Genomic DNA, 18,987 nt, shown 5'->3' on the forward strand with positions numbered 1-18,987 from the left:
GAGTTATCAGTCATGATTAAATTATTTCCACTTCCTAAAGTATCTGTCACAGAATATCTTTATGAGGAGTTTTTTCTGGTTTTGGTCACATACTGAAAGATAAATCCTATGAGAACACTTGACCACCAAAAATAACCTCTTGATGACAGTGTGGTGATTGTTAATAGTTTCTAAGTGGTACTTGAAGCACCTTTTCCCCCCACACTCTTTGAGAAAGTGGGGGCAGAATTGTAAAGAGAAGGAAAGAGAAAGATGTGGCCTCTTCTCTTTCCTAATTAAACTCCCCTTCCTTCTTTCCTCTATCTAATCTTCCACAGTGTATGAAACAGATGTTCTGTTCTATCCAAAAAGTAGAAATAAGTGATATATGTGATTTGTTTTAGGAATGCACATTCAGATATGTGAAAACTGAAACTCTTATAGCAATGTACAATGTTAATTTTATTTTTCCCCAGATATTCCAAATTAAAAAAAAATTGCAAGACTGTAGTACAGTTTCAGATAACATTAAGAATCAGGAAGATAAACTTAAGTTTATTATTTTTTAGGGTCTGTTGGTACATGAAAAATTACATTCAGATATCATATTATTCTAAGAAATTAGTTATGAATTTAGATTTTTGGGACAATCCTTGGGAAAAATCAGTTTGTAAGTGAAAGTTATTAACAAAAATAGTTACCAGAAAAAAATGTAGTGAAAAAAATCTACTGGTCACTATTGGATAGAATAATAAACTCATTCCCCCCCAAAGCTTATTTCCTCCCTTATTTTAGTCCCATTTAAGCAGAAACTCATTTCTATTGTTACAATTGCCATAATACCAACTTACACAATAAAACATCCATATTATACTTCACTATACTTCTTACTCTGAGGAAAAATAGGTCAGATAAAAACTTAGAGCTTGTGTGTGTATGTATAGAAACACATATTTTTGCATACATATATACATATATTCATATAAGTTATATTATATAACATGGCATATACGCATATATTCAGCAGGCTTTTAAGAATGGAATGAGGAGAGTCCTCAGGAAATGTAGGAAATAGGATGACTTTAAATAATTTCAACAGTGTGTCCATAGGAGTCAGTGAGACACACACCAGAGTTAATCCACATCTTATTTTTATTAAAAAAAATAGCTTGTTCTCCGCCTGCAATCTTTATTCAACATACGTGTGTGCTGTGCATGTTCTTTCTAAGTGGTTTAGTTTTGTTCTCATGCCATGGGAGCAGGTGGCATGAAGCTGTTTTGATGAGGTTAAAAGGCTCCTCCCCTCTTTCCCCAAGCAGCAGCCCGAAGTACGTCAGCAGTAATTGTGTGCCTGGCTCGGCTATGCAGGGAGGGTGGAGGCAAAATTGATATCAAATAAGGGTATCAAACTGAGATCCCGATGTTCCATTTAAGTTGTTGCTCATTTTCATTAGCCATGCCAGGGGTGAAAAGGTTATCACTGAAACACCCTCTGTAGTAGGAACATTTATTTTGGATGGATTTCTATTTTTCTTCTCCATAAAGATTGAATGAGTGTTGTAGTGGATATCAATGAAGGGGTTTCTTTATCCTCTTTTTGTTTTATTATTTACTAATCAGGCTTCAGTTCAGACAGATAAAAGAGAGAGGTTCTGTTGCCTTAGATGTGAGGACTTTAATGAGGATGGGAGGCCCCAGGGAGACGAAATCCGAAGTAGAACGATGCTGCTTTCGGGTTTCTTGTCATTTCCTCAGTTCCTTCTCCTCCTCCCGTTTCCAATGGGCCTAGTGAGCAGGAACTATCCAAGGTGCTAGAATGCTGGCAGCTTTGCCGTTCAATGCAGACGGATTGCAGAAACAGAGAAGAAAGATTACTGCTTATTTCAGAAGGTAGGTTCTTTGTTTCAGAATCCCTGATTAATCAGCAGCAGCATCAACAGACTAAGGCAGCTGGAGAGGAGAGAGAGAAGCAGGAAGGGAGGGAGTCAGGGGCAGGGAGGGAGGGAGGGAGGGAGGGGAAAGAGAGAGAATGGGAGAGAGAGCTGGTTGTCACGGGGGAGGGACGGTGCCACAAGCTAGGCTGCTCCAAACCTTCTGTATGTAAGTGGCAATGAGAAAGAGCATCTTTTTGGCTGAAAGGAGACATTTAGAGAGGATGCTTCTGATTTTTTGTTTTCATTTATTTTTGTCTTCACAGAATATAATCAAATGAGGCACCTTAGCCAGCCTGGGTGATTGCTTCGAGTCTTGTAATCATCTGTGTAGCAAAGTGGGTAAAATCATTCAATTTCTTTCCTGCTGGACCTGGAAGGAGAGGGCTGTGTATTCATCCCCCCCATTAGCTATGCCCTCTTTTCTCTGAATGTCGATTTAAGGAAGCAAGCACCTGTCTTCTGCCACCGTATCTTCCTAGCAAACTTTAAAGGCCATTTTATCTGATAGAAAGAACATCAAGAATGCTCTGATCTCTAGTGATGAAGAATCTGGGAATGGACACTTTTCCCATCCACATACAATGCACTTTAATTGAAGAAAAACTGAGCTGAACTACAAGTCTATTTCTTATGGTGCTGGATTACTCCTACAGAACTGCCCTGAGATCAACCGAGAGAGAGGGCTCTGACAGACACGAGTCACCTTCTGATTATTGCACTTAGCTCTCCCTGGAGACTTAAATTTTGGTACGTATCTCATTTTTCAGATTCTCTAAGCATGCTAATTGAATCCAGCACTAAATAGATCAAGCAATCTAGCTATGAAATGGAATGAATTTTATCTGGGGATGCTTAATGCTGAAGTTTGCATGTCTTATTAGCTGGAACAAAAATAAAGCCACAGCAAAGGCATCCAAGGCTTTAATAAGCCTCAGGCTATTTTGTACCCTCTTACCCACTTAGTTACTTTATCACAGAAATGGTTAAACTAAATTTTCATTGGTAAAATAAGCCATGTTAAATTATTAAATGCATTGAAAATATTTTCCCGGGTGTTAATTGGCATTCATGTTGTGCATGCTAGCTATTTATCTGCTATTCCATACCATAAATATTTTACAACAGTCTCTCAGCACATTTGTGTCAGTCTAATTTTGCATTTTCAAAAAAAAAAAAAAAAAACCAACTATCAGACATACACCAAAGCTGAAACTGCTTCTTCCTGAGTAGACATAAACCTCTTTGAGAAACATGTATTTTAATATCACTCTGTATCAGGAAGGTTTCCTTAGTCTCATCACAACAAATATTTTCTATAGAACTTTAAGAAGACTTGTTTCACTTGGGACAAACACTTATTTTGTTGGGTGTCTCCATTTTAATTTTTCCAAGAACCAGAAATATTTTAAATACAAGAAATTTGTCTTCCCTAGCTGGAGGAACTATTACATGAAATAATGTTTTCCTTCTTATTAGTAAATCCTAAAGTTGTTTTGGTACCATAAGACTATATCTTTTTTTTTTTTAAACATGGAACATAGCCCCACAAAAGGGAATCCAGTGTACGAAGTTACACAATGTAGTTTTAGTCATTTTAACATGCAAGAATTTATAACCGAGTAGTATGAAAGAATTACTTTAGAGCAAGAGTGAAAATTAACTCCTGTCTTAATTCTTCACATGTTAAATAATGTTCCAAGTTCTTTTCTATATTGTCAATTGGTAAACAGATTAATATGAGAATATGTGAGCCAGAAATACCAAAATTATTTTATTTCTCTGTGGAAATTACAACATATGTTTGCCAACTCAGCAAAGAAGGGGACTCTGAAGGACATTGACAGTTTAGGAAATCAGTGAAAACTGACCTGAAAGAAAATACCATAACTTCACAAGGAACTATTGAGAAGCCCAAGGACTTGAGGCATTTGCAAAGTTTAGAAAGAGAAGTGCAAAAATCCTAAAGAAAAGAAGGCTGCCTATTGTTACAAAAAAAAAAAAAAAAGTCATACCCTCTCAATTCAATTAAATGGTTTCCATTGCAGCTCCAGTCAGCAATTTATCATACTGACTATATCTTTGCAAATACTGCCTTGTAAGCGTCTGGAAACATTTGGCCAAAGGCTCAGAAAAGTACCTCAGCCATTGACATTTTGTGTGAGTCCCTAATATTACTGGAAATGTGCTATCTCTTTAGACCATAGACAAATAGCACCATGACAACCTGGGAATTGGGGGCCAGTGTCAGATTTATGATGCTACTCCATTAACATAATCTATGCCCATTTTACTCATTTTGGGAAGGGAAAGAGTGGAGAAAAACTCAACAAAGTAATCTGCTTTCTGAGAAAAAAGCAATCAGTGTCTTTGTAGTCACTTGAACAAGCTCTCGTGGTGTTAACTCTAACATTTCCCATTTTGGGCAGAACAGCTGCATTTTGATGAAAGTGAGAATAAGAAAATGAGTGTGACCATTTGTGGGGTTGAGCGTAGGATTTTAAGCATAATCAAAGTGAAATGATTATTTATTTTTGACACATTATCAGAAAAAACAATTTTGACGTGGTTTGCACAGGTTACAAATTATAACCAGGCAATCTTGTGTTGATTTGATCCTATGTGAAGTCAGCAAATTTTAGAAATTAATTTGCATACATATTTTACATATGCATATGAAGTCTGATTATTTAAATACTTATATTTTGTCACAATGTGTTTTCAAATTGGTCTGAGTACATGCAGAAAATGGAAGCGATCTTTTTCCTCCTCTTGAACAACAACAGCAAAATAGTTCAAATTTCCTTGGGAAACTTACCTGAATAAGTTGATCCTGCTGGACAAAATAGAATTCTCTATCTTGGGGATGCAATGACTGGAGTAGGAGGGAAAATCAAATTTTAATAGTTCCAATTCTAATAACTTCCTCATAGCATTGAGACAGGTGTGGTGTGAAAACCTCAGAAATAACTAAAGAAGGGAGCCCAGAACACTTTCCCTTATGCAAATGAAATGAAATACATAATGTGAAATGAAGGTAAAATGCCTAATCTATCTACCAGGAAATTTATTCCCTTGTATGTATTTTGTTTTACAGTAAAAAACAAAAAACAAAACACAATTATAATAATAACAAAAGATAAACATTACATTATTCTAGCTATAATATTATCTTATAGGGTTAACTGTGACCTATAATTTAAGCTTCTTAACTTCAAGAACTGGGGAGCAGTTCTATCCCAAACAGCTGCTTTTTCTTCCTCTATCACTCAGTAGATATGGCAAATATCTGGATTGATGGAGTTTTTACAACTTTAAAATCTTAGAAAACCAAAGTTTTAGATGGAGAAGAGTTCTATTTCAGGAATTCTGAATAAACAGTTTAAGAAGAGGAAGAACAGGCCCCCACAAGGGCCAGTGGGCTAATTCATTCAGATGATACTAACAGAGTAGAACCCCACTTTTGGTAAATGGTGGCCAATGATCCATCAGAAAGCTCTGGCTGGTAAGTAAGTGAACCCAACCACTTGAGCCAGTCCTTGTAGAACCAGAGTGACCGATGTCTCAGCACATGAAGTTACACTAAAGGAGGAATTTGTTCTGGATTTTAAGAAAAGAGAAATACTTTAGCATGTATAATAAGATGGCATGCTTTATTTTTATCTGACCCTTTCTGTATGTCTTTTCTTCAACAACAGCCTGTAATTAATTAAATACCTTCTATACCATGGGGAACCCAATCTTGATACCAGTTAGTATAGTGCCACATTAAATATCTTCTGGTAAATTGAGGCTACAAAAAATTGATTCCTTAATTTACAAGGTAAATCTACATAAATACATGTTCTTAAAGTTTTTGCAAACACTTAATTCTCAAAAATGTACTCTATTTATTTATTTATTTATTTATTTATTTATTTTTTACTCTAACGTTGAAAGTCACGTAGTGTCTCAGCTTCTTGGGTTCCTTGGATGCAAGTAGTGGTGACAGAAAGAGAAAAAAAAGAAGTGGGTTTTTATGTTTCTATGGATTCCATTTGGATACCTTTGTATATGTAATAAATAGTTTTATTTCAGTGGAAACATTGTAAAGAAGTGTAATGCTATTTTCAGCTCTAGGCTTAGCATGGATAAGGTACAGTGATGGTTTTACACAAAAGAAAATAAAGACATGGTTAATTCAATACAAAGTGAAATGCTTGTATTTTAAATATGGACCACAATCTCACCAGTTTAGATTGGTGCATCTTAGCTGAATAGAGTGAAATTTTAGGAAGCATCACAATATTATATAAAATAGTCTTTGTGAAGGGTGTGGTCTACAGGGAATAAGTTACAAGAGTGAAAGAATAAAATAAAGATGAACAATTAACTACCCAGTTGTGTTTAAGCCAACATCTGTAGCTTTTATTAGAATGACAATGATTTTAAATACAGTAATCCAAAAATCAAACAAAAAGAGGGTTTTATGAATGTACAATACAGCAGTAGAAGAAAGACATAAAGTGAAGATGTGAAGCTGTCTGATTTGTATGGGGATTCTGATTTCAGGTCATTTTAAGTGCTTTCCCAGGACAGTCCTAACACAGATTTTCAACATTAGCCACAACTTCCAAGAAAAAGAAGACACATACAAATCTTACACTATTTGAGTCCATCACATACATTCTTATTAAAACCTATCTACCTTGTAGTTGAAGACCAAATATGTCAGTTTTCAACTAATGCTCTAGGGGGGGCTAAAATGTCTAGATCGTTAGGAGCAAAAATGGCTGTAGACACATACTAATTCAAATGAAGAGGATAACTGGAAAAATGCAAAACCAGAATCTCCCTTCAACCTCACTCACTTTGTTGTCACAAATGTACCACGCAGTCATTTGAGGTCTAATAAGAATCTCTTACTTATTACAGTAGGGCTAAATATGCTACCTAAGGAGAAGGGTTCTTTTGCTTTTTAACTGTGGTCTCCCTAAGATGCCAACATTAGGAATTAGGTGCTCAAGACAAGCCTTTACAAAATACTTGCATAGAGGATTGTCGTTCAGGGGCCAGAAATGAACTTGATTTAATATCCAGCAGTCAAAATGAAGCCAAGTTTTTAGTGGTATAGAGAATACCTTATTCAATATCTATCTTAGCCATAACTATAAATTTCTGAAAGACAAACAGATTTATGATCATACCTGACTGTGGGTTCTCACTACACAGAAATTGTAGCAGGTGTAATAAGACAGACACTTCACATCAAGTTCACTTTTCTTTAGTGAGGCATAACCTTCCTTTAGTGAGGAGTGAAGTAATGAATCCGTTCATTCAGAGTTGAGTTGACTGAGAAACATCCTTTGGCTTGGAAGGGTGGAGACTGAGTGCTTGAGCTTCATGTTTCTTCTGTGCCAATTCCCTTATATCCTAGGTGTAGAAAATGGGACAGAATGGATAAGCCATCTGTCTGCATGCATTTGGGTAGGGGGCAAGTCTATGAATGCCTTTTATGACTCCATTTGCACATCTGTGACTAAGAACATTGAACTGCACTAAACATTCTATTCACTTATGTTCCAAAGTAAAAAAAAAAAAAAAAAGTGTTTATCAAGGAATCAAGGAGTGATAACTAAATATCATTTTGGTCATGGTTAAGAATTGTGAAAATTATCTAATAGCAATGTTAGGTACTAATGATTATGCTTACATTTCTTGAATATGAATTTTCTGACTGAAATTCCAACAGTGTAAGTATCATTCCAACCACCATTGCAGAAACATGGAAACTAAAGCTTAGAGGATTTCATTAAATTACACAAAGTCAGAGACCTAGGGTTCCTTTCACTGGGATTTTCAGGACATACTGCTCAGTTATGTTATGTTCTTCAGGACTACATAACTGTCTTCTGCCCTGCCCCCACATTACAAACTACCTTTTGGACGAGAGAGAAGAAAAGTGTGATGCTTAAACAGGGGTAGGGTTCAAGCCCATTGTTTATGTTTATTTTTGAAGGCTAGATATAATTGTTAAAAAATGTTCTTTGTTCATCCTCAAAAATGGTGACCATAAATCAAGATGAACCAATGAAAGCTGCGACTGCCATCTGAATCAGTGCCCTTATCACACTGCATTGTGATTTTTTATTTATCATGCTTACGCACTGCAATGTGATTGTCTAGAAGGACACAGTTTTGCCATATCAATGCCTGGTTTATAATAGCTGCTCAAGAAATATTTGAATAGGGGCGCCTGGATGGCTCAGTCAGTTAAGCGTCTGCCTTTGGCTCATGGCATGATCCCAGAATCCTGGGATCCAGCACCACACACTGAGCAAGGAGCCCAGTGGAGAGTCTTCATCTCCCTCTGCCTGCCACTCCCCCTGTTTGTGCTCTTTCTCTCTCTCTCAAATAAATAAAATAAAAAGAAATACTTGAATAAGTGAACAATTGTAGAATCAAATCCTTCCCTAGAACTAGATGACAAACATGATCATCATATTCATCGGATTTCATCATCTGTAAGTTTTACTAGGTTTTATGGTTGATTTTTGTTCCTTAAATTTTTACCTCAACTTTAAGTTTTACTAGGTTTTATGGTTGATTTTTGTTCCTTAAATTTTTACCTCAACTTAAAAAAAAATCTTATAGTACAACTTTCCGTAGTATAAATATTTTATGATATTATTGTTTAAAACTCTCTTGGAATAAACCCAATTTAAACTCCAGCCAATTGGAAAGACCACTTAGAGAAATAATTAATTTTTAGAAGTACCCAATTAACCTTGTTAATATTTGGAATATATAAGCTGTATAAAGAATGTCTGGTGTCATTTGTATGGGAGGAAAATTTAAGGGAAGAAACACAAATTTGGGGGTAATACCTGTCATAATGAGATATATTCAGTTTTGCTCAAGGGCAAAGTGGGAATGTTCCTCTTCCACCCTGAGGCATTATCTCTGGAATCCTTGTAAGACTGACTTGGCTCACTTAACTATGGTAGAATTAATTGCCATAAAGTTATACAGATCTTTTTTTTTTTTTAATCCAGGTACACCTAGTGCTGAAGTCTTTGGTAAAATGAATTCTCAATAATGGTAATGCTTCAGCCTTCTGAGAGTCATGCTCCTTTATTTTTTTTTTCCAGAAAATTGTAGTTGTTTGTCGCAATAATTTCTTATTTCTATATATGTCCACCACTTGAGCATCTACATTCATGGACTGATATTATAATACAATTCAATTATGCTAGATAGTTGGAATTATAAGATCATTTCATTTGTCAACCCATTATGGCTTAAAACCAAACCAAACGTAATAAAACCTAACATAACAAAAAAGAAATCATGAGTCAACAAACAACTTCTATCCTCTAGTTTCAACAATTTCTTACAGATTGGATAATAAATCTTTAAATTCAGAGTGGGACTCAAATAACATGAATTGACTGACAGCTGAAATGCTAATAAACGCTGATAAGAAGTAAAATTTCTATAGCTACCATCCAGGTATGGAACATGATTATACTTGTGAAAAAATCAAAATGAAAATGAATCGTAATGGCAAAAATGAAAGTGTAGGACATCTACTTTAGATAGTTGGGCTGATATTTTTAAAATGCCTTTCTGAGCCTTTTAAAGAAAATAAAAGATATAAATGTAATTTATAATTTTAAATGGCCAACATTTTTTCTTGTTAATGATTTTGCTTTTGATTTTACAATCTGACACAATTACACTAGTTTTCTATACAACAGTGAAGATGCAGTTGAGGACAGTAAGCCTTATCAAGCTAAAAGGGTAAAGTACTTATCTTGTATGCAATTAATTAATTGAACTTCAGTTCTATTTTTGATTGATTAAAACACCATTTCTTTATCCCCTGGCTTCATTGATTTCTATGATTCATTGGATTCTTCTACTTCAGGGCACCCTGATTTTCATTGCCTGATGGTTTTCCATCACCCATCTATCTATGCACATACACACATTTGACATTACCACTGCTGCCAATCTTCTACCTGTACTTTTATTATGATAATGTTAACTAACATTATTATACGCTTATTATTATTAAACTCTATGCTAAATTTTTTATGGCATCACCTCTCTAAATTGTTACATCAGCAGTAGGTAGAAGTTACTATTTCCATCATTTTGTAGGTGAGCATCATATGTGTTGGTTGGAATTCTTATGTTTTGTTGTGTTTTGATTTGATTTTGGTTTTTCAGTAATCTGTCCTATGGTTTGGGTTTTTAAACCTTCATGCAGCAGTGATAATTGTAGTTGTTACTGCTTAAATTACCAGACTGGTGAGGATTAATGTGATCTCAGTGACCTACGATATTTGAATCATTAAGTAGGAAGCCATGATGGAGGACCATTTTGGGAAATAATGTTGGATCACAAAGGGATTATTTCCAAAACATATTATATTAGAAATGTGTATTTCCTTGATTACTGCTTATGTTTTGCACAAATGGATTTAGGTTTATAGATCTTAATTTAAAATTATAAGGAAAACACACACAATAAGAAAGTTCATTCCGAATAATTATATTGTTCTATTTGAAACTGAGGAGGGAAGTCTTTATAGCAATTAGAAATAAATGAAGCTTGGATCTGATATATCTTATTGATATAAGAACACATTTCTGAGAAACAAAATCATGACGCTACATACATAAACCAAGCATTGATGTTAGCACACTGTATTTGTATGCTCATATTACCTTTCAGTGTGAGAGATTTGGCCTTTGATGTGCTAATTTTATTGGTTTGAGGGGAGTATTTACTACTCCACCAACATTCATTTACTATTTACTTCAAATACACTTGATGGTTTATAGTTTCTAATGAGACGTTTTCTCTAAATGGATTCTACCATAATCATTGGAGCTTTGGACTGACAAGATATTAGGGTGAATATACAGTGCCTTGCTTTTTACCTTCACCTTTGATAAAGGTAAATAAAATGTGTTCTCATCTTACAGGAAGTGTTCCTTTTTACATGATATCCTCCAAGATGATGAGTTCTAATCCTGAGGAAGACCCTTTGGACACATTTCTCCAATATATTGAGGATATGGGGATGAAGGCCTATGATGGCTTGGTTATTCAAAATGCATCAGACATTGCTCGAGAGAATGACCGCTTGAGAAATGAAACCAACCTGGCCTACTTGAAGGAGAAGAATGAAAAACGCCGAAGACAGGAAGAAGCAATAAAACGGTAAATATAAACAAAGTATTCTGAATCTTGCATACACAAGGAAATTGGTCAGTTCTGCAAAGCCTATGATGTTATCACCTGGTCAGGAAGTGTGTTTACCACAATTAGGCTGGGTGAGACCGTGAAATTGGCAACTCAACTATAACAGAAACACAATTCATCCGACTCACAGGACTCTTGCCTTAGTTAACAAAAGTTATTTACTGGTGTGTTGTGCATATGGAAGTACATCTGGGACTGGGAAATAATTCAGTTTTCTTTAATAAAAGCTCATACAAAACAACCTCTTGATAAAAGCCCAAGGGAACACATAAACATTTTCAGAGTCGATGTTTGATGAAAGACTCCACCTTAGTTAATGGTCTTTGTTTATAGTTCTTACTTTATAATAGTGCATCTTCTTAGATTATAAAAAGACTCATCGATAATTAGAATCATATGAGTCTCTGAAGGCAGGGGGAACCCTCAATGTGCTCTCTATGCAGTTTTATGACTATTACATATCTTGTCTGGTACCAAGTGCCCCAGGTTTGTTGAAATGAAATGACTTTTATACTGCAAAACCTACAGCTACAAGCAAATAAATGCCAGATTACAGCTTCCAAATTGAGGCTAAATTTCCTGGGGCACTGAAACCCAAAGAAGGATATACATCTTGATTTTCCAAAGAATGTCATAGTGTTTCCAGCATATGTGTTTGTGTGTGTGTGTGTGTGTGTACACGCACAATAGGGGTACTGGTAGAGGCATATTGTGTTATACAAAGTCTTATTTCTTCAATAATGTCTATTTACTAAGTGCAATGATTCAAAATTTGGAAAATTAATCCATATCAATTAGCTGGATACTAAATAATATTAGTTAAGCTATTTGGATATTTGGTGGATTTTTCATCTAGTCGGACATTAATACTTTGCTTACTCCTGTGAACAAACAATATGATATTAGGGAAAATAAATTATTATTTTAATGAACTATTTATTCTTATAATGAAACTAGATAAGGATGCACTACTTTAATCATTTAATGGCAAATAACTTCATATGAGAGGTTTGAGAGAGAGAGGGAATTGGAAACCAAAAAAGGAATTGTTATAGAGAATTATTTTGAAAGAGTGCTATCTTTTTATTTTGGACTATTAAAATGGAAATCTATGCATCACCAGGTATAAAAATGTTTGCAAAATTACATATTTGATAAACATTGTTGTGACTGCATACATTTAAGCCAATATGTTGTTGGGGACTATGTTATTTTTTAATTTCTACCCAATTTTAGTTGGTATCAATGATTCCCTTCTAGAATATACTAAACACCCTTTCTTCAGGACAATTTTTCCCTTTGGGGAGTAATTCAGATGGACTTCTGTGTGTATGCAAGCATTTTGCTTTTATGAGACTGGTTTTCTAAAATTCATAACAAAAAGGATAACCCACATTGTTTTCTAAAACAGCTTCGTCTCTAAAATGAAAGTTTTCCTGATTTTGGCATTAAAACTCAATCATTCATTCTTTCCTTTAACCTTAAAAATAGAATTATCTGCAGAAGTTTCATTAGATTTTTCAAAGTACTTAAGTGTGCTTATCACTGTGCTATTAACTTCTGTCTTTCATCAACAACCTTTGGAAGGGTTCTATCTAAAGATATTAAGACAGTGGACTGATCTTCAAATTGAATTCTGACTCCTCCCTGAAATAAGGATTAGACAAAGAGATTTAATCCTGGTCATAAGAAATGACACTGATCCAGGTCAGATAGATAGGACTCCTCACATCTGAGGTCAAGATGATTCAAGGCCAGAGGCAAACAATGAATGTAATAGGCACCATGACTGCTGATTTCCAAACTACAGTGTATGTTTCATGAGCAGAATGATCCTCTTTTTCTATACAGTTCTTCCAGCAAAATCTAAAGCGGGTCTATTTTTCAATAAACATTTGCTGTTAAGTGTATTAATTGATTGGAGAAATACATCTTAAAATTTTGCTAAGTGCCAGGCAGTGTTCAAGACCTTGAGGTGACAGCAATGAATAGAACAAAGTTCCTGATATAAGGAAGCTACATTCTAAGAGAAGCGACAACACTAAACATAATTACATATAAATAAATATAACAGGTGGTAAAACAAACTTGGTAAAGGAGATAAAAACAGAGCCCAGGGAAGGCTCCTTAAATGATGTTTCAGACATTGTAAAAGTGCTGCCCAAAATGTGAGGTGTGTGGCTATTGGCGGGAAGAGAATTCTAGGCAGAGGGAATAGCAAGTTTGATGTGTTCCAAGCAGAGGACAGGGTGTCACACAGTGACCAAGGCAAGGAGTGGGGAGATGTAAGTCTAGACTGGTAGAAGGCCACCAGATAATGGAGAGCTTAATAAGCTTTTGTGTTTTATTCTGAAGGAGAAAACAAAATTCGCTGAAGATTTTTGAGCAGAGGTGTGACCTGTTTTAACTGAACATTTTTATTGGGGTTACTCTTGCTTCTGGGTTGAATAGATGGTTGGGGTATGGCTAAATGTAGGAAGTCCAGAGAGACAGCCTTTGTGGTAATTCAGGTGAGAGATGATGGTGACTTTGACTTGGGTGATAATAGAAAAGGTGGCATAAAATGATCAAATTATCGGCACCGTCAAAATTTTCTAATTGATGAGATAGAGGAGTTGAGTAAGAGAAAAATAAAAACAAACAAAAAGATAGCTTTCAACTTTGTTTTGCTGTTGTTTTATGTGCATGTGTGCATATGCGTTTTGCTTTGTCTTTTGCCTGAAACATGAGAAGAATGATGCTTTCGTTTAATGAAATGGCAAAGACAAGATGAGAAGTTTGAGCTAACTGTTGAAGGAATAAAAGCTCAGCTTTGGTATCTCAGTTTTGTGAGCCTTTTTGGATGTTCAAGTGGAGAATCTGGATCCAGGATTTATGGTAAGATCGAAGCTAGAGATATAAATATGAGGGTCATCATAGTCTATAGATTTCAAGGCATGAGTCTAGTTGAGTACACTTAGAATCTAAAATTAGGGAGGGTTGGAAGAAGCACCCCTGACGCTTCCCTGGGGCACCTGAGTGCTTACATGATAGGAACTGTAGAAGAATCCAGGAAGAACAGCCATGAGAGAGGGGGAAAACCATGAAGGAAGGTGATAACTCAATGAAGTCAGAAAGGTGATTAAAGAAGATAGATTTTTATGAATGGATCAGTTAAGTTCAAACCTGAGAATTGATGCCTCTTCCCACATTGGTGTTATTGATAAGAACAGTTTTGGTGAAGGTCTAGGGACAAAATCCAATGAGATAATATTCATGAGAGAGTGGGAAGAAAGGAAGTGAAGCAAAATATAGAGAACTATTTTGAGGGCTTTAAAGCCTAAAGAAATTCAAAAATATGGAGAGTGGTTGCAGTGGAAAGTGGGGTCTTTGGTACTTTGTTTTTCTATATATTTCCTTTAAGAAGAGAGAAAACTAGCTTATTTAAACTGCTGATATGAATGATTACAATAGAACGGAAATGCTAATGGCTTAGGAACAAAAAGGAAAAATTACTGTGATTATGGACTTGAGTAGGCAGGAAGGTTTAGGATGTAAGGCATCTTAGAAAAAAACATAGACTGTTCAGCCATCATAGGAGAAAAGATGGCCCAAGGTAAGGATGGCTGAATGAGACTGAATGAATGACTAACCATCAGGCAAGGTCCTGAACCTGGTTCATCTTATTCCAAACACTGCTGTGTTACTGCTTCTGTAGCTGTTCATGTGATAGGATTTGAAGATGTGGTATGTGTCCCTCTATCGGTAACTCTAAGGCCCACGCCTCCACATGTTTTTCTGGAATCCTAATTTAAAGTGTAAATATCTTTGGGAAGGACAAAATCCTAGCAAAACCTCCTAAATTGTTAAGACTTCTAAATGTCTTTCTTTCCCAGAAGCGTGGCGCATGTACAACATGAGGATATATGGATCTCTGGATATTGTTGGGGGTTGGGGTTTGAGAGAGAAATATCAGCAGAGCCAAAAATTCAATGATCAGACAGGAGGAGGGGCCCAAATATCTCACATGACTCTGTGCTAGGGCTAACTGTGGTTCTCAAAAGTTATCCCCTCTCAGTGTCCATTGTAATATCCAAATCAACCTTATTTTGTTCATATGGTGACCAGTATTTTGGGATTCTGACAATCAAAAGCACAATGATCTTTTACTTTTTCTTGTAGTACATTTTTGGAATTACTTCAATTTTCTTAATAGAAAATATGCTTTTAATATTTTTTAAAACCTCCTAGCAAGAGTCTGGTCATGCAAGCATTTTGGGGTTTCAGGGTTGGCAGCAAAAGCCGAATACTCACATCTAAATTTAACACATATTTTAATATTTTTAACATGTAATTTATGTCCAGTTGTAAACAAAATTCTATATGACATTAATTCACATAGCTTAATCAATTAAAAGTCTTTAACATGTCTGCTGAATGCCTTCTTAAATATATGCTATGATTTAATATATGGGATATAAATGCTGAAAATCTAAAGACGGGGCATGTTTGACCTTGAAAAGGCATTGATGATAATTCTCTGTGAAATATGCCAGTTGCAATTTCAGAAATGTGCAGACTGCCAAGGATTGCTTAAAAAATGGAAATAGGATTTCATATGATTGACCTTCTGGATCACATATGTGCCGAAATGCCTTTTGTGCTGAAGCTGGGAGGCTTAAAACACTGAGCTCTCAGAAAAGAATATCCTCATCACTTTCTCAATGTTGTAAGTCACTTAAGCTTTCTGAGTCCAATTCCTTATTTTTAAACTAACTTGAGCCCCTGTCACTCTTAACTTTCTGGTATCTTTACTTCCGTTTCTCAAATGGGATTTTATTAAAAGGCTTGTGGGAAAAATTCTAAATAAATAAAAACAGTGATCCTGTTAGTGCTTTTTTTTTTTTTTTAGCAGCCCCAAATAACATTTGACGAGAAAGAATGGGAAAGAAAGACCGAAAGGAGAAAAGTTAATGGAGAATGAAAAAATTATTTCAGTAGCTCATCGTTTCTGCTATTTTAAATCCTAATGGCTTTGTGCAGGCACTGTTAAATGAGATTTACTTTTTATTAAAAAGACTGTAAAAAAACAAACACTCAAACCCTACATCTTCCAACAAGTGAGCTCACTTGAGGGGGGTTACAGAAACCTAGTTTGTCATGTGTGGGGGTGAAAAGAGATGTTTAAGAAACAGGGATGATGGGGATGTTGAACCGCTGATGCAGCACTGGACCAGACATTAAGGGAGGCAACTTACCAAAGAGAACAGAATCTGGCCACAGACAAGTTGGAAAGGCAGTGCCTGTGTGTGCCTGTGAACATAAGGCCAGTTTCGGAAGTTCACTATGTATAGGTAAAGACTTATTTAGGATTCACTGAGGAGGAGAGGCGATCAAAAGAGCATCTGGTATACCAAGACCACATTGAGGCTTGAGGCTTCCTTTCAAGTGAATTTTTCTCTCTGGATTCTGGAGCTTGTCCCGACACTGTCTACTTTTACTATTAGCCACAGAATTTTGAAAACAATATAGACAACATCCCTTTAATAAAAAACAACAAGAAAATGTGTTCCCAGTACGTGTTTCTCTGAGTGTGTTTTCTGTTATTCGACTGGGTTGGATTTCTTTTTTTTTTCCCTAATGAAACAAATGTTACATTAGTGAAATTCTCCCAAACATTTGCAAGTCTGGAAGACAGCTCTCCACTAGAGCAAAGTGATTCTGTCACAAAGGACTACTTAGGCTGATTAGGAACATCTCTGTTCCCTGTGGATGCCCTCAAGGGACCTATGTGAGGTTATATTTTCTCTTTAAAAGTGACAGTAAGAAATGGAATTAGATTACTTAGAGCTCCTTTAAAAAAATACATGCAATTGTGTATTAGTATGTATACATGGAAGTTATTTATATTTGAAGGTTACAGTATTTCTGTGAGTCAAAGAGAAACAAAGGACCACTAAATATCCTTTAAACCATGGAGGAAAAACAAAAATAAAAATAAAGTATTTGTTCTTCTTTTTCTAAAACACTGTTATCTAAAAAGCAAATGCTTCTAATACCAGGGTTTTGAATTGGTTAATATTTTAAATGATTAATCAAGACATAATTACTCTTATTATAAGTGAAATGTTAACAGTTACATAAATCCTCTCTAGGTAGTTATGGCTTCTGAAATCGTACTCATGATTTGTGGCAAGACTGTATGGAAATAGAGAGCATTTGCTGAAGTGCATTTTTGTGAGTGATCTATCCATTCAGTGCCATATGAATACCTACTTTGGTCATGAATAGATAATCTCACTGGGTTTATTTAAATTGGAGGCATGTAGAAAAATGAAATATCCTCTCTGTATATCAAAACAGAGTTTGAAACACCATTGCTCAGGTGAGTTGAGAACAGTTAAATGAACTAGTGTTTAGAAACCGAACTGTGTCAACTCTTAAAAATACTAAATGTAAAATATTCTACATCTAGTCTTAAAATATTTAGAAAAACTCTATAGCTAGTGTAGAAATACTCTACAGTTAGTGAAAGCTCCTATGCTTAGAGCCCAGGAAACAAACTCAAAAAGCCCTCAGCCATAATCCTATCTAGAATGAAATTCAAATCTGCAGCATGTCAGGGTCTTTCTGGACTGCATCAGCTGATCTGATCTGATGTGAATTTCTGACCTAATTTTGCTGTAGGACTCAGTGCTCAGGCAGAGAAAACAAGGTTAATGTGTTGATAAGGGGGTGAGATTAAACAGCAGACAGTATCTTAATAACCCTCTCTAATTTCAGCTTCCTCTTGTGCTTGTGATTAATTCCAATCACTTTTGTATTAATCATTTCAAGGGACCTCAAGCTGCTTTGCTTGTTTTTATGTTAAAATCATGCATCCAGATTTTCTCTTTCTCTCTCTCTTTTTTTTTTTAATCAAAGATAAACGAGATATCCAGATAATGGAGTAATTTTGGTTAAACACCAGACGTATGGGGAGATTTTTATTCATCGAACCATACAACCAGAAGACAGAATTCAATAATTCACCTTCTCCATCCCTCACTGGTTGCTCTTTATTGAGCCAGAAGTCAAATCTACAAGGCTGATCCTAAATAAATTGATTTATTGAAAGTGTTCCATGTTTTATTTTGTTTTGTTTTTTAGTGCTGGTGGGGAAAGTTAATATTAATGAGCATATATCTAAGGACAACACTTATGCCTGTTAATATTAACTCTCTCCACTTAGCCGAAGGACATCACATTGGTCCATCCTGGCCTTTGTGCCTGTTCACTGTGCAAATCAAAGTGCTCTCTGTTCTTCTAGCCTGCCATCTTCAGGAAGGGTCACCACAGACCTAATATGATTAATACAAATATCAGTAGCATTCATCTATTTACAATTTACACTGCCTCCGTATTTGTAATGAAGACGATTTTAAGTTTTTCATTCAGTCACCTGCTGAGACAGATTAGAAGCCACAGAAAGAGGGGCCTTTTATGGCTCATTAAAGATAAGCCTCCTTCTCCTCCTCACTGACCTTCTTGGGAGCTATTTGTGCTTGTGGTTTGTTTCCATCTGAATTAGATTCCGGACCTAGCCCTGACTGTAGATTTTGAGAATCTTAGTATGTATTCCGTATCTGAAATAAATAGACAGATGTTGGCAAGAGGAGGGCTTTCAGAACATAACCCCACATGGGCCAGTCGGCATGAGGATTAAGCTTTCCTAATGCTGAGGAAATTGCAGCAAAGAGTAGACCTTCCAAACATCCAAACCTATGGCCACCCGAATGATCGAAAAGATACCGTTTGGAAAATTTCAGGTAATCTTTTTTTTAGAAGTAATGTTGAATATTT

General features: G+C 35.6%; 1 protein-coding gene across 3 annotated transcripts in view; it reads left to right on the top strand.

Moving 5' to 3' along the window:
• The first annotated feature begins 1,340 nt into the window (after positions 1-1,340).
• Positions 1,341-18,987, top strand: part of NYAP2 (neuronal tyrosine-phosphorylated phosphoinositide-3-kinase adaptor 2) — a 309,354-nt gene continuing 291,707 nt past the window's right edge. For 2 of the 3 annotated variants that reach the window (XM_032857363.1, XM_032857364.1), the window contains exons 1-2: positions 2,019-2,660; positions 10,887-11,124. In XM_032857363.1, the coding sequence (XP_032713254.1) occupies positions 10,904-11,124 (221 nt within the window). In that variant the 5' untranslated portion in view covers positions 2,019-2,660; positions 10,887-10,903. Of the gene's footprint in view, positions 1,870-2,018; positions 2,661-10,886; positions 11,125-18,987 lie in introns of those variants that run through there. The other variant, XM_032857361.1, reaches the window with a different exon arrangement.

This window comes from Lontra canadensis, unplaced genomic scaffold, assembly GCF_010015895.1.
Source record: "Lontra canadensis isolate GAN:19392208 unplaced genomic scaffold, GSC_riverotter_1.0 scaffold13, whole genome shotgun sequence".
In the NCBI taxonomy this organism is placed as follows: domain Eukaryota; kingdom Metazoa; phylum Chordata; class Mammalia; order Carnivora; family Mustelidae; genus Lontra; species Lontra canadensis.